The sequence below is a fragment of the Dromiciops gliroides genome, chromosome 4 (genome assembly GCF_019393635.1).
Source record: "Dromiciops gliroides isolate mDroGli1 chromosome 4, mDroGli1.pri, whole genome shotgun sequence".
NCBI classification, from domain to species: Eukaryota; Metazoa; Chordata; class Mammalia; order Microbiotheria; family Microbiotheriidae; genus Dromiciops; species Dromiciops gliroides.
Window position 1 is genome coordinate 160,160,818 of NC_057864.1, and position 14,051 is coordinate 160,174,868.

The following is a 14,051-nucleotide window of genomic DNA, read 5'->3' on the forward strand; positions in this document are numbered from 1 at the left end:
TTCACTCTATCCCACCTCGGATTTTTATTGGTCCATAGGGCAAGACGGTATGTCGCGTATACGCCCATGGGACGATATATACACTCTTATTGGGTATCATTATTTGAGGGTCCCACCCCCGCACTACTACGGGGAGGGGAGGAGCAACAAAATGGAGGAAGGAGGAGACACGTAATGCGTAGGGGTCAAAGGTTAACGAGGCCGGAAGTGAGTGCAATAAAGTTTCTCCGGGGAGGCTGGGCCTGGGGGGGGGGGGCAGAAAGTTGGAGCGTCTACTAGAAGAAGCTGCGGCCGCCAGACCCGGAGTGAGACCGGCCCGCGGCGCGGAGCGGAGCGGAGACCCCATGCGGCCCTGGTGAGTATGGAATCTTTATCCTCTTTATCTAATATGCTCTCCTCCCCAATCCCCTGGAATCCCACTTCCGGCCAACTGTGCACAAGTCCCGCCTTCTGGGACCCCATCCCCGGAAGTCCAGCCCCCACTTCAGGGGCTCCCCGAACCCCCCAAAGTTGTCACCTACCTAAATCTTTTCCCCACTGGATTCTCTTCCCGCCCCTTTTTCTGGAAAGCTCTGCCTTCCGCATCCCCCACCCCTAGAAATCACGCCCCCTTTAATCTTAATACTCCCTGGACGGCTCCGCCCCCGAGGGGGGCCCTCCAAGAATTTTTTTATGTCCAGTCCTTAGGGTGGCCCTGGTCCTGGGGACCCCCACCTCATCCGCAAGGGCCTTCCCCCAGAATTCTGGGGAACTCTGCCCTTCATTAGATCACGACCCTTCTGTAAGCCTCATTTCTCTCCCCTCCCTCCCCAGCCCCTTTTCCATTTAATTCAAGTAAGCATTTATTAAGTATCTACTATGTGCCTGACAGAGTGTTTTGTTTATGTATCCATAGACAAACATCTAATAGTTCTTACCTTCAAGGAGCTTGTCTCCTAATGGAGGGAAGACAACATGCAGATAGAAAATTAAATACAAATTATGTACAAAGTAATTTCCGTGAGAGTATTTCCCATTAGCATCGGAGGGAAATCAGGGTAGACTTTCTGGAGACAGTGGCACTTGAGCGGAGTTTTAAAGGAAGCTAGACTTTTTATGAATCAGAGGTGGGGTGTGTATTACAAGAATGAGAAACAGGCTGTGTAAAGGTACAGAGAAGGAAGATGCTATGCTGTGGACCAGAGCAGCAGATAGGTTAATTTGGATGTAAGATGAGTGTGTGAAGTAGAGAAACATACTCAGTCTGGAAAGGTAGGCAGGAAAATATTTGGGATGACCCTTTCCCTTAGAATTCTCTGAAACCAGACCTTCCAAGAGATACTAATAAGATGCTCCTTATAAATCTGTACGGCCTCCATTCCCAATCACACACATCCAGACTGTCTTTTCTCCCCAGTTCCTGTTTCCCTGTCACCCCCCCCCCCCAATATGACAGTGATTTAAGTAACTAAAATATAGCAGGACCCCTTCAAACTCCTAGGAGAAAGGTAGTGCAAGTTTTCTCATTTCCATTTTACACATGAGAAAAGCTAGTTTCAGCTGAGAGGTTGTGACTTGATCACAGGCAGGAATCATCTTAAATTTCCCAACTCTAAATCAAGGGCTCTTTCCACTGCCTCATGATTCCTAACCCTGACTCACATCTGGGGGATTGAAGGCTGGCTGTACTTTCCCTCCCCCTTGGGCCTTCATTTTATTCTTGGGTGTGGGTTGGGCTGGAGGTAGGGGAGAAGGGATGGGAAATCCCTCAGGTTCCCAGATCTACTCCCTAAGTTTCCCTTCCCAGGACCGGCTCCACCCCAGAAACAGCTGCATGTCGTACCTGTACCTCAGGAACTGGGCTGGGCCATGGATTCCCTGGTGTGTGGAATGGGGTTGTGAAATGGGTAACTTCTCCCCACCTACCCTGAAAGACTAGGGTATTTTGCAGTTGGGAGGTGGGGATGGGGGTGGGGATGGGGTGGTGCTTTTTGCTCTCTGGCCTTAGAGACTTTACCCCAACCCCCACTCTCATTTTCTTGTCTGGGTATTCCCCATCTTTTCTCTGCTTGCCTAACCTTCAGTCCAGGAAACATTCCTGAGGCTTTTGCCATTTCCGGCTGCTTCCTGCCACAGTACTCTCCTCCCTTCCCTCCTCCCCTTGGGCAGAGAAGGCAAATGTTACCCACCCCCACCCCAAACCTCTGAAAGTCATGTAGTTTTTAGTTCCCTGGAACTGCCTTTCTTCCACATTCTTTTCCAAATACTTATTTACATATGGCTCACTATTTTCTCTTTGAGGAAGCTATGAGAAAGTGAATAGCTCGCAGGCAGTGCAGGAATCTTGGCACAGCATAGGTAGGATATAGGGGATGATTATCTTTTGGGTCTTCTTTTTTCTGTGAATTGAGCCCTGGGGAGTGAGGCTTTGGGTATGATAAATTTCTTCTCCCAGTGTCTTAGGGGTGATGGTTGAAGCACGAACTTCTCTCTGTTCTCTCCTCCCCCATTTGCAGGATCGTAGATTCCAAGCTGGAGGAGACCTTAGGCCAACCCTTCTCCCCTCCCTTCCCCTTGTTTTCTAGATGAGGGGTCTGAGACATAGAGAGGTTGCCTCAAGATGCTGAGCAGAAATGAAATTCAAGCCCTGGTGCTCGGACTTTGAATCCATCCCTCTTTTCCCTGCTTCTGTAAATGCAGATTTGGCTAGGAGATGAAAGGAAGCTTTTCTCTCTCCCTAGGCTAGAAATGTACCTGAGTCTCCATTTGGCATTTAGTCCCTTCACTCTTTTTTGCTGTCTGTCTGCCTTTGTTGGAATCTCTGCCCTCTCCTCCATTTGGTTTGGCAGGAAGTCAGGAACTTGTGGGTGGAGGAAATGGGTTTGGGACTGTTTCCTGTGTTCACACTCTAACCTGACTCTCAAACTCCCTTTCTCGGTATGGTTAGAATATTGGGGGGGGGTTTGACCCCAGAATGGAGATTTAGGGATCCCTGGGAGGGAAGCAGCAACTGGATTCTCATACATATGTCTAAGGCATCCCCCATGGGGGGCTCCCCGTGGCCCTCTTTGCTTTTAAATTTGCCGTCACCCCCCAGTGCCTGCCTGGTGGCTGTCAGCCTCCTAGCTTTGGCATCTCTGGAATTAGGATAAATAGGATATAAGGTCCGATGACCAATAATGGAGTTTCCTTTTCTGTGATCCTCATGGAATGGGTAAGTGCACATATACCAAGGTAAAGGGACCCTAGCATAGTTGAAATTGCCCAGGAGAATTGTTGTCCTGTTGTTGGTGTGTCCTGGTCTTCTGACTCAGACTTTTGGCTTATTGATCTAATGACCAGGAAGAGTGGGTAGTAGAGCCTTGCCCACTTTCCAGGTGATAGCACCTTGGGAGGAAGCTAGCAGCTGGGCTCCCCTAGTCATGCTCTATGTAGTACAGGTGGGGGTAGAGCCACCCTTGGGGCTGGCAACAGGCCCCTTATGTCAGGTTGAAATGCTAAAAAGTGGAGTGAGATCCACCTCACCTGCCTTCTTCCTTTAGGGCCCCAAGCTGCCCAGGGCCTGCCTTGGAGGCTGTGTCAGGCTGGCTCTGTGGATGCACTGGTTCGGGCCTCGATCTTGTGACCTCTCTTGGCTCTCTGTTCATCTCACCCCTTTGCTTAGCAACCCTTTGCTAGCTTCCTTCCCTTCCCTGTTCCCCAGGCAGGGGACAAAGATTTCCTTTCTACTCCATCACCAGCTGTTGTGGCAGTTTTAGCTCATGGCCTTGAGGTACCCTGGGGATCTTCTCCCCAGGGCAAGCAGTGGTAAGGGGCTCTGGACAAGGTTGGCAGAATTTTTAACTGGGGTGGGAAAGAGAAATAAGTCAGGAATTACCCCCCCCCCCCTTTCCCTATCTTTCTGTTTCCTTCCCCAGTGTGCCCTGACTTCCTGCCTTCCCCTCCCCCTTCCCAGTGTCTCTTTTCTCATCATCTCTTCCCTTTTCCCCTTTCCCAGTTATGCCCAGTTGGTAGGAGGGGGTGGGTGGATATGTGGAAATGGGAGGGCCACAGAGATTCCCTCCCTTAGGATCTGAGGCCCAGGGTGGGGTAGAAGTGGGGGGCTCTGCCCCTTCTGTGCCTGTGAGTCAGCACTGTCCTCCTGATTGGCCTTCACTTACCAACTCTCCTCCCCTGGGGAGGAGCCAAGCTGTTCCTGGTCCAGCTCTCTCTTCTCCAGCCAGAGAAGAGAGGCTACATGTTAGGCGGGGTTGGAACTGGGGCTTTTCTGGCTCTGAGCTGGTCTTCCCTGCAAGAGCTCTGTCACTACCTGCCTGTATAGAGCAGATCAGACCAAGGGCCTGGGAATGCTCCCAGCCCGGCCCCCTTGCCCTGGCTGGGGGGAGGGCCGGGCTGGCCAGCAGCTCCCCTCCTCCCTTAGTCATGGATCTCCTGCCCCCCAAGCCCAAGTACAACCCTCTTCGGAATGAATCTCTATCATCCTTGGAAGAGGGGACTCTGGGATCCTTATCCCCTGGGGAACTGTCCTCTCCATCTGCTTCTTCCCTGGGACCCATCTTGCCCTCAGTGCTGGGGGATGATAGTCCTACAACCCTTTGCTCTTTTTTCCCTCGGATGAGCAATTTGAAGCTAGCCAACCCAACTGGGGGGCGGCTAGGGCCGTCTGAAGAGTCAGGAAGGGGACCTGAGGATAGGGAAAGAAATGCAGGGGGGGCTGGGCTAGACTCAGGCCCTTCACCTTTTCTCCAGGACATGAACAAACTGAGCGGCGGGCGGAGGACTCGGGTGGAAGGGGGCCAGCTGGGGGGTGAGGAGTGGACTCGTCACGGGAGCTTTGTCAACAAACCAACTCGGGGTTGGTTGCATCCCAACGACAAGGTCATGGGACCTGGGGTTTCCTACCTGGTTCGGGTGAGTGAGTATATCCATACTCTCAAATATTACCCCCCCCCCCAGTCTTCTTTTGCCTATGACCCTTTTAAATTCCTTGTTTTGTTAGATTTTGTGTTTTCTTCCTCTACCAAATTCCTTCTTCAGGTCCATTGGCCCCACCATATTTTACTTTCTATCTACCCTGTTTCCTGCCCCACAGGCTGTTTCCCATTCCTTTCTGGTGCCTTTTCTTGTTCCCTAATTCTTCTGCTGGCATTATTTCCTGTTCTCTTCCTCTCCATATCATTCTGGTCTTTTCTTTCCAGTACCTAAAGATTGTCTTTCCCCATTACTTTATGTAGATTGTTTCTCTAACCTCTTCTCTCCCTCTACACTGGAATCCAGGGTTTTTTTACATTCAGATACCAAGCAGGGTCAGTGGGTAGGCTTCCACGTTCTGGAATTAATATAGGAAAAAATCCTGGGGGGCAGGGGTGTGTGTGTGTGTGTGTGTGTATGTGTTGCTGATAGTAGTCGGCAGAGGTCACATGCTCCACTTTTCCCTCCCTCCCCCTCTCTCAGTACATGGGTTGTGTGGAGGTCCTCCAATCAATGCGGGCCTTGGATTTCAGTACTCGCACCCAGGTCACCAGGTGAGTGGGGTCTCTCTGGGGGTAAGGGAAGGTCAACATTGCTGGGGCCCCTGGCAGTTAGTGAGATACCAGGGATGTGGGGTCATAGGAGCACGGGAAAAACCTGAGTGATGGGGCACAGAGCAGAGCCCATGTGAAGATCATCTGGGGCCCTCTTCACCTCTCCAGCCTTGGGGTGGAGCAGGAGTAGCACCTGCATCAGTGAGCATTGGTTAGGGCTTCCAGTGTGCCAGGCCATCGGAATACAAAGACCCTGGGGTGGGGGGGGGTCAGAGTTGTTCTCAGGGACAATTAGTATTTGGTGACTAGAAGGGTTAAGGTTAAGGGGAAGTGACTGGGTCCATCACTGGGCCCAGAGGCCCTAATCCAATCAGCCAGCAGGCAGCTCCTTAGTATCATCAAATATTAAAGGCCCTTAATTCAATCAGTCACTACAAAGAGCTCAGAGTGCCCCTGGAGTCTGTCCCTGGCTTACCCTCCCTTAGACCTATGTTGGGGCCCAGGGAAATCTTTGCTTCTGAGCAAGTCTTTGTCTTCTCAGAGAAGCCATCAGTCTGGTGTGTGAGGCTGTGCCGGGGGCCAAGGGGGCTGCACGGAGGAGAAAGGTACCTGGGGAGCATTATCGTGGAGAGTGGTGGATGGGAGGAGAGAGGGAGGACATGCCAGGAGGTGTGGAAAGGCAGAGGGGGAAGGAGGGGAAGTGGGTTTCTGGTTATAGAAACTGGGGCTTCTTCAGTGGTAGGCTTGTGGCCCTTAACCCCCAAATTCTCTGGATCCTTTCTTAGCCCAGTAGCCGTCCACTCTGCTCCATACTAGGGAGGAGTAATCTAAAGTTTGCTGGCATGCCCATCACCCTAACTGTTTCCACCAGCAGCCTCAACCTCATGGCTGCCGACTGTAAACAGGTTGGTTGGGACTGGGGGGGGATTGGGGAGAGGGCAGCCGTCTAGCAGGTGAAGAGAAGAACCCCAGAGGAAGGAGAGAGGGAAGAACTGGGCATCTGGGTGGAGGTAGTTAGGGGGCTTCTGGTGGAAGGGACCAGGGGATGGGACAGGAAGAAATAAGGGAGCTGGTAGGAAAGGGACTACTGACGGGTGAAAAACGTGGGTCAAAGTGGAACTACTAACTCTGTGTCCCGTCCCCCCCCACCTCGAATCCTCAGATCATTGCCAATCACCACATGCAATCGATCTCCTTTGCGTCCGGTGGGGATCCGGTGAGTTGTGGTAAAAAGGGATGATGGTGGCTGGGGAGAAGTTGAATGACTCTGGATCAGGGGGGCCCAGAATGGTTGGGTGGAGTTGGGACGTTTTCAGGGGCTGGCGGGGGAGATGATAAAGCCAAGCTGGCTGATGATCCCCTAGGACACTGCGGAGTATGTCGCCTATGTTGCCAAAGATCCCGTCAATCAGAGAGGTAAGAGGGAGTCTGATGGGGTGGGCCAGGGAGACACTAATCCATCGCTAAGGATGAGGAGTGGGGCAGGGGTCCCTTCCCTTTCCCAGTTCTGTGGTCATCGAGGGAATTTGGAGCTTCCCAAGCTTGCCCAGTGGGTGGCTGTTTCCAAGGAGCCTGGGATGGCTGGGCTAGTGCCTGAACATCGCCAGCGCCACACTTGTTGCTTATAAGGACAATGCCTGCTGTGCCCATAGCCTGCCACATCCTGGAGTGTCCAGAGGGACTAGCACAGGATGTCATCAGCACCATTGGCCAGGCCTTTGAGCTGCGCTTCAAACAATACCTCAGGAACCCACCCAAGCTTGTCACTCCTCACGACAGGTAGGATGAAGGCTAGGGATGTGGGCATTGGGGTGGGACTACTCCCTGAAAGGAAGAACATGTCAGGAATAGAGTAGAAACCCCACTTACCCGAGCTCCAGCAAGCCCTTCTGAAGCCCCTACTCTGTGCAAAGACTGATGTTCAGTGAGTGGAGAGGAAAAGACCCAAAAAGCAATAGTCGCTTCCCCCACCACCGAGAGCCCCCCCCCCAACTGCCATTCTACTTGGAGAATACAACATTTCCACAGATCAATACAATTAAACAATTACAGGGAGACAAAGGAGAAAGCACTGTCAACCGGGTGGGGTCAAAGAGGAGCCAGTAGCCCAGATGCTGATCCTTGAAGAAAGCCCGTTTTTTTCTAAGCAGGGGTGTGGTGCTGTTCGCTGTCCCTCTGTGGCCTCAGCTACAAGGGCCATAGAGGATGGAGGAGGAGAAAGAGGTGGCCCTGTGTGGCCCCTGCCCTCACTGCCTGCCCTACTTCTTTTTTCCCCATGTTTTCTACTGGCCTTCTGAGAATTCTTTCCGAATTATCCCTAGCCATGCTGATAGCTTCTTTTCCCCATCCTTTCTTTGGAAAGATGGACTACTTTGGAAGCTAGGCTGTCCCCCTTCCCAGATTGGCTACCTCTTGTACAGATCCTGGGTCCCAAGACCCTGGTCAATTACTAGCTAACAGCTGCTATTCTGCTAGAATGTAATTCTTTTTTTAAGGTTTGCAAAGCCCTTTACACAAATATTTGATCATTTGATCAAATTTGATCTTCACAAAACAACCCTGTGAAATAAGTGTGATCCAGATAGAAGTTAAGTGACTTGTCCAAGGTCACACAGCTAATAATGATCTCCACTGAGATCTTGCTGAATCTAGGTCCAGTGCTCTGTCTGCATTGTCACCTGGCTTCCTCTCCATAAGCATCAGTCGGGGGTAGTGGATAAAATGGTGGACTTGGATTCAGGAAGACCTGAGTTCAAATCCTGCCTCTGAAGCTGACTAAATGGGTGATGGAGGACAAGTGATCTCTCCTGGGCTCTAGTTTCCTCATCTTTGAAGTGAGGAGATTGTACTTGATGCCCCTCAGGTCCCTTCAAGTACTAAGTCTCTGATCCTTACTCAAGTTGCTGTGCCACTTTGACCTTTCTGGTGGCTTCCCATGTAGGAGCTAGAAATCAGCCTCATCTTTGGGTGAGGGATCTCCTATCTCCACTTTAGGAGATCTGCTCTCTACAGGCTGATCTGGACTGCGACCGGGCAATGAATGAGCTTTCCTTTTCTCTCTCTTCCCCCAGGATGGCTGGCTTTGATGGCTCAGCTTGGGATGAGGAGGAAGAGGAGCCACCTGACCATCAGTACTATAATGACTTCCCAGGGAAGGAGCCCCCTCTTGGTGGAGTAGTAGACATGAGGCTTCGAGAAGGAGCTGCTCCAGGGGTTCCTCGTCCACCCCCACCCAGCACCCAGACCACCAACCACCTAGGAGCCACTTTGGTATGTTGCTTAGGCTGAGCAAGATAATCAGTTTGGAACTAGGGGAGTAGGGTGGGCTCCTAGTAACTCCAGTTCTCATCTATGTTTGACACCATAGCCCGTCGGACAGCTAGCTGGTGGTGACCCTGATATTCGAAAACAGCTTCCAACTCCTGCACCAGGTATGAAGGCAGGGAAGGTTAGGACAACTGGAGAATTGGGATGGGGGTGGGGCGGTTAAGGGTATTATAGACTCTAAGGTTTTGGTTTACGAACTCCCATTCCCTTTCTAGGTAGAGAACTGTTTGATGATCCCTCCTATGTCAATGTCCAGAACCTGGAAAAAGTCCGGCAAGGAGCTAGTGGTCCTAACTCTACTACCAATGGTAGTGCCCCACGTGACCTCTTTGACATGAGTGAGTATTACTCTTTACCCCCTCTTTTTATTATTCTTCACATTTCCCCTCAATGTTTTTTCCCCCAGTTTTTCTTCTTTCTCTTCCCATCTTTTCCTTCTTTTTTTTGGCTTCTCCTTGCTTCAAAGTGATCTGTTATTACTTCATAGTAGTGGGTTATGGTGGTGGGTCAGTTTTGTGTCTACTCCAAGAAGGTCCCACTAGTAAAAAAAAGAATCACATAGTACCTCCTGTCTTTACCCTGCCTTGCCCTTACTCCCTTAGAGCCATTTGAAGATGCACTTCGCGTTCCCCAACCTCCCCCTACAACAGCAATGGCTGAGCAGCTCCGAGGGGAGCCCTGGTTCCATGGGAAGTTGAGTAGGCGAGAGGCTGAAGTGCAACTGAGGCTCAACGGGGACTTCCTGGTTCGGGAGAGTACGACTACCCCAGGCCAGTATGTCCTTACTGGTCTGCAGAGTGGCCAGCCCAAACATTTGCTGCTTGTGGATCCTGAAGGTGTGGTAAGTTCATGGATGTGGGTGGGCATTCTGTTGCCATCTGGAAACCTCACTCTTCTTTGCACTTGTTCCTGCTGTCACCTTTCCCCCTCCAGGTAGCCTAACTCTTATTTATTCCCATGACTCATTTCTTGGTTTTTTTTTGTTTGTTTGTTTGTTTGTTGTTTTTGGTGAGGCAATTGGGGTTAAGTGACTTGCCCAGGGTCACACAGCTAGTAATTGTTAAGTGTCTGAGGCCAGATTTGAACTCAGGTCCTCCTGACTCCAGGGCTGGTGCTCTATCCACTGCGCCACCTAGCTGCCCCCACAACTCCTTTCTGAGACAAACCAGCTACATTTGCTAGAGAGTGTTTCTTTGCCCAGTTCCAACTAGGTTCTTGGTCCCAATAGATAAATCTGTTCCTGCTAGTTTGTGTCCGCTTAAAACCAAAGAATTTTAGAGTGTTATAGCTGGAAGAGACTTTATTTTTTACATTCAATTGTAAGTCCTTATTTACTCCCCTTCCACATTCCCCTCTTCCTGAAAGTGAGAAAACAAAAACCAAAACACCTGTTGCAAATATGCATCATCGAGCAAAACAGTTTTGCATGTTGTTCACATCCCAAAACAAAAAATGCATTCTGAGTTCATTACCTCTCTGTCAGGAGACTGCTGGCATGTTTTTTCATATGTCCTCTGGAATTGTGGCTGTTAGATCAGTCAGATTCTGGTGTTAGATTTTCAGAGGTTGTTTTGTCTTGGTTTCTTTTTCACTTTATCTCTTTATTATTTTGGCCTGGGGGTGGGGGAGGGGTGCAGTAGGAAGATTGCAGGACTTGGGTCAGGCAAACTTGAATTCAAATTCTGCCTCAGACACTTATTAGCTCTGTTACTCTGGGCACGTCACTTAACCTCTGTGTGCTTCCTTTTCCTTGTTGGCAAAATAGGGATAATAATAGCATCTACCGTCCAGGGTTGTTATGAGATGATATATATAAAGTAGTTCACAAACCTTAATTCACCACATAAATACTAGCTATTATTAGCTCTTCTTATTACCACAGATAAAGGAACATGGCCTGGAAAGGGTAAGAGGCTAAGTAAAGGCCACACAGTTAGTGGCAGGGCCAGAGTCTCCTAACTCCCAAATCCAATATTCCCCATGTTTCCTGTGCCATCCCATGCATCTCTCCCACATCCACTCTCTTTGGACCTGTTACACATAGGCCTTGAGCTCTTCTCCTCTAGAACTGTTAATCATTTTCCTCCCGTAATCTTACCTGTTCCCTCCTTTCTTCCTTCTCTACTAGGCCTCCTTCTGGAGAGGACTTAGGTACATCTCCACTCTGCAAATATGTATTATGTCATGGTGCTCTTCGAGAACGAAGGACAAACAACATCTTTGTCTTTACCCAAGCTGGGCTACTCTTATTATTAATTTATTTTATAGATAATGATTTCAGACCTTTGCCCTATGGGTATGCCCTTCCTCTTCCCTTCCCCCATCTTAAAATCATCTCTATTCTTTTTCTTTTTTTTTTCTTTTTTTTTTTTTAGGGCAATGGGGATTAAGTGACTTGCCTAGGGTCACACAGCTAGTAAGTGTCAAGTGTCTGAGGCCAGATTTGAACTCAGGTACTCCTGAATCCAGGGCCAGTGCTTTATCCACTGTACCACCTAGCTGCCCCCTATTCTTTTTCTTCTGAGTATCATCAGAATCCCTCAGTAATAGCTGTTGGCTTGCTACCCAGGTCTTCCTCAGTCTTAAGCATTTTCTTCATTACCTACTCATCATCCCAATTGCCTCTGCTCTCTTCCTAAGATTCTCCATCTCTTCCTGGATGCCTTAGCTTCTTCAGTTATGGAGAGGTGAATGCTTCTCCGTCTGATTCAATCATCCTTCTAACCACCCCCCACCTCCCCCCCCCAAAAAAAGTCCTCAACATCTGAACTTCCTCTCCTGCTTACTTCCAGGTTCGGACAAAAGATCACCGATTTGAGAGTGTCAGTCACCTCATCAGCTACCACATGGACAATCACCTACCCATCATCTCTGCAGGCAGTGAGCTATGTCTTCAGCAGCCGGTGGAACGGAAGCAGTAACTGACGTGATCCTGTCCCCAACCCTGTTCCAGCCTCCAGGACACTCCCTTTCACTTTTATGGTCCCAATTCCAACAGTTTTTTGGAGGAAAATGCTATGGTTGCCCACTCTGTGGTATCCATGAGTGGCCTGGATCCTATGATTTAGGACTTGGAGGAGGGATTAATCATCTTCTCCCCACCAGAGTAACAGTACCCGTGCCAGCCTCATGGCCCTCAGTTGGGTCTAGGCAAGACCCTCTAACAGGAGAAAGGAATCTTAGGGACAATTCCAGTGGAATGGGATTTTTCTTCAAAAGGGATAAAATTCTGTCCCTCCTCCAGTGTTTAAACCTTGTGCCTTTGACCATGCGCCAGGTCTAAATAAGTTTTATGCAAAGTTTTTCTGTGGGCTAGAAATGATGATACTCCATCTGCCCCCAGGATCCTGTTCCCCAGCCCTCCCTTAGCCTGGTTCCCCCAGACTAGGCTTGAGAGACCAGGGAAAGATGAAGTTCCTTGCCCTTCCTCAAAGAGGATATTCAGTTCTCCCGGAACTCCACTTCCAGGCCAGGGGGAGGTGAATGTCCCATCCCTATTCCTCCTCTCTGCCATTTACACAGAGTGCCTCCTGGCCGGGGCCCCCTACTCCAGGGGTCTGTATATACATTTCGTAAACACCCATTCCCTCCAACCCCAGCATTGCATGCACATTGTCTTACTTTACAGCCAAAGTGTAGCCCCTTGTAGCCTCTCCAACTCCTTTGAGTTGGACAGTGAATCCAGTGTTTGGTTCTACAATACAGTCAACTCTCAATTTTCTGCATTAATTTGAGGGGTAATGATTATCTATAGTGGTGGATAATCCCCAAATAATTTTTTATTTAGTTTGGGAATGTTATAGTTTTTGGTAGCCAAATTATTTCCTAATTTTGTCTTGCTTGAGCACAAAAATTATCTTTATACATATAGCACCTTTTTTATTTTTTTTAAAGACTTCATCTATTATATCATTTTGCCATCATGACAAGCCTGTGAAATAAATAAGCACAGGCATTATTATCTCAATTTTACTGGTGAGAAAGTTAATTCATAGAGAAGGTTAGGTGATTGTTGAATGCCACATAGCTAATAAATGGCCAGGACTTAATTTAAGCCAGACCTCATCCTAGCCTAGGAAAAAGGCTGGAATTGAATTTTGCTGCAGGTAAGCCTCAGAGGGGATCATTCAAGTTGATGTATTTATTGAGTACTTGTTAGACATTGTGAGGAATCCAGAAGAGGTAGAAGATACTCCTGAGGAGCTGTGGATAATGGAGAGTTGACTGTATCTTTATCTCTTCTATTTCTCTCTCCTACTGTTATTTTGTTTGAATCTATTCACGGGTCTTACTTATACCAAAGGGAAATGTCATTAAAGATCATTATTTCTTTTATCAAATGTCTCCCTTTCAATCCAGCACCCTTTCTTCAGTTCCTTTGAGGCCTGTTTGGGGTTGGGGAAAAGGAAAGCAAGCTCTGGCCTCACCTACAAGTGAAAGAAGTGTGTATGTGTTATGTTTGGGCTTGTATGTATCTGGTTGAGAGACTTGTAGATGGATGTGGTAGTGTGATACGAGGACTCATGGATGGGATATTAAATGTGTGGGATGACCACTTAGGAGAGATGTAGGGGTGTCAGTATGTATCTGTTGTATTACTTCAGGGGATGTGTGGAGGATGAGATGGTGATACTTGTTTGGGTGTGATATGCTATGATGTGTCTGCATGTGGTATGGATATGTAGGAGGGATGTCAGTGTTACGTGATATGTAATTGTGTCTAGGTATATGACAGTAGGAATTATGTCAAAGTGGGGTAAAGTTTTCGTGTAATACATTTGTGATTGTGATATGGCTGTGTGTGTATGACTGTCTACATACGTTGTGATACTGTTATGGTTGTCTGCTGGGAAAGGACCAGTCTGTGTCTGGGTATAATAAATTTGTGTGTAGAAGGGATTTCTAGGTGTAGGATCGTTGTTGAAACTGTCTGGCCATACTATCACTATAGAAAGAGTGGACGGGAGGGTATGAATAACAGTTGTGTGTCAGCATGATAAGTGACAGGGCTGTATGTGTCTGGGTAGAGTATCCCTGTAAGAAGGATGGGTGTGTGTGTGATACGGTTGCGTGTGAGTGTGATAGTGACAAGGTTTTATGGAGGGGTGGATGGGTGGGTATTCTCGCGCTCAGGCCCTGGGCAGCAGGTGGGCCGGGTCTGACCCCTCTAGGATCGTAATCTGCCCGAGAATGGGCTTGCCGTGGTATGCTCAGGCCGGT

The 14,051-nt window shown here is 49.0% G+C and overlaps 1 protein-coding gene across 4 annotated transcripts; it reads left to right on the forward strand.

The window, feature by feature from the left end:
* Positions 1 to 202: 202 nt before the first annotated feature.
* On the forward strand, positions 203 to 13,166 carry SHC1 (SHC adaptor protein 1). 4 transcript variants are annotated; one of them, XM_044004052.1, is made up of 14 exons: positions 203 to 355; positions 1,787 to 1,860; positions 4,729 to 4,890; positions 5,434 to 5,504; positions 6,046 to 6,109; positions 6,290 to 6,409; positions 6,667 to 6,720; positions 6,869 to 6,920; positions 7,157 to 7,283; positions 8,576 to 8,774; positions 8,872 to 8,935; positions 9,047 to 9,169; positions 9,434 to 9,672; positions 11,624 to 13,166. In XM_044004052.1, exons 2-14 carry the CDS (start codon positions 1,849 to 1,851, stop codon positions 11,750 to 11,752), a joined length of 1,416 nt encoding a protein of 471 aa, XP_043859987.1. In that variant the 5' UTR covers positions 203 to 355; positions 1,787 to 1,848; the 3' UTR covers positions 11,753 to 13,166. The 4 variants fall into 4 exon arrangements, with proteins under 4 accessions (XP_043859987.1, XP_043859988.1, XP_043859989.1 ...); XM_044004053.1 differs by lacking the exon at positions 1,787 to 1,860; XM_044004054.1 differs by lacking the exons at positions 1,787 to 1,860; positions 4,729 to 4,890.
* The last annotated feature ends 885 nt before the right edge of the window (positions 13,167 to 14,051 follow it).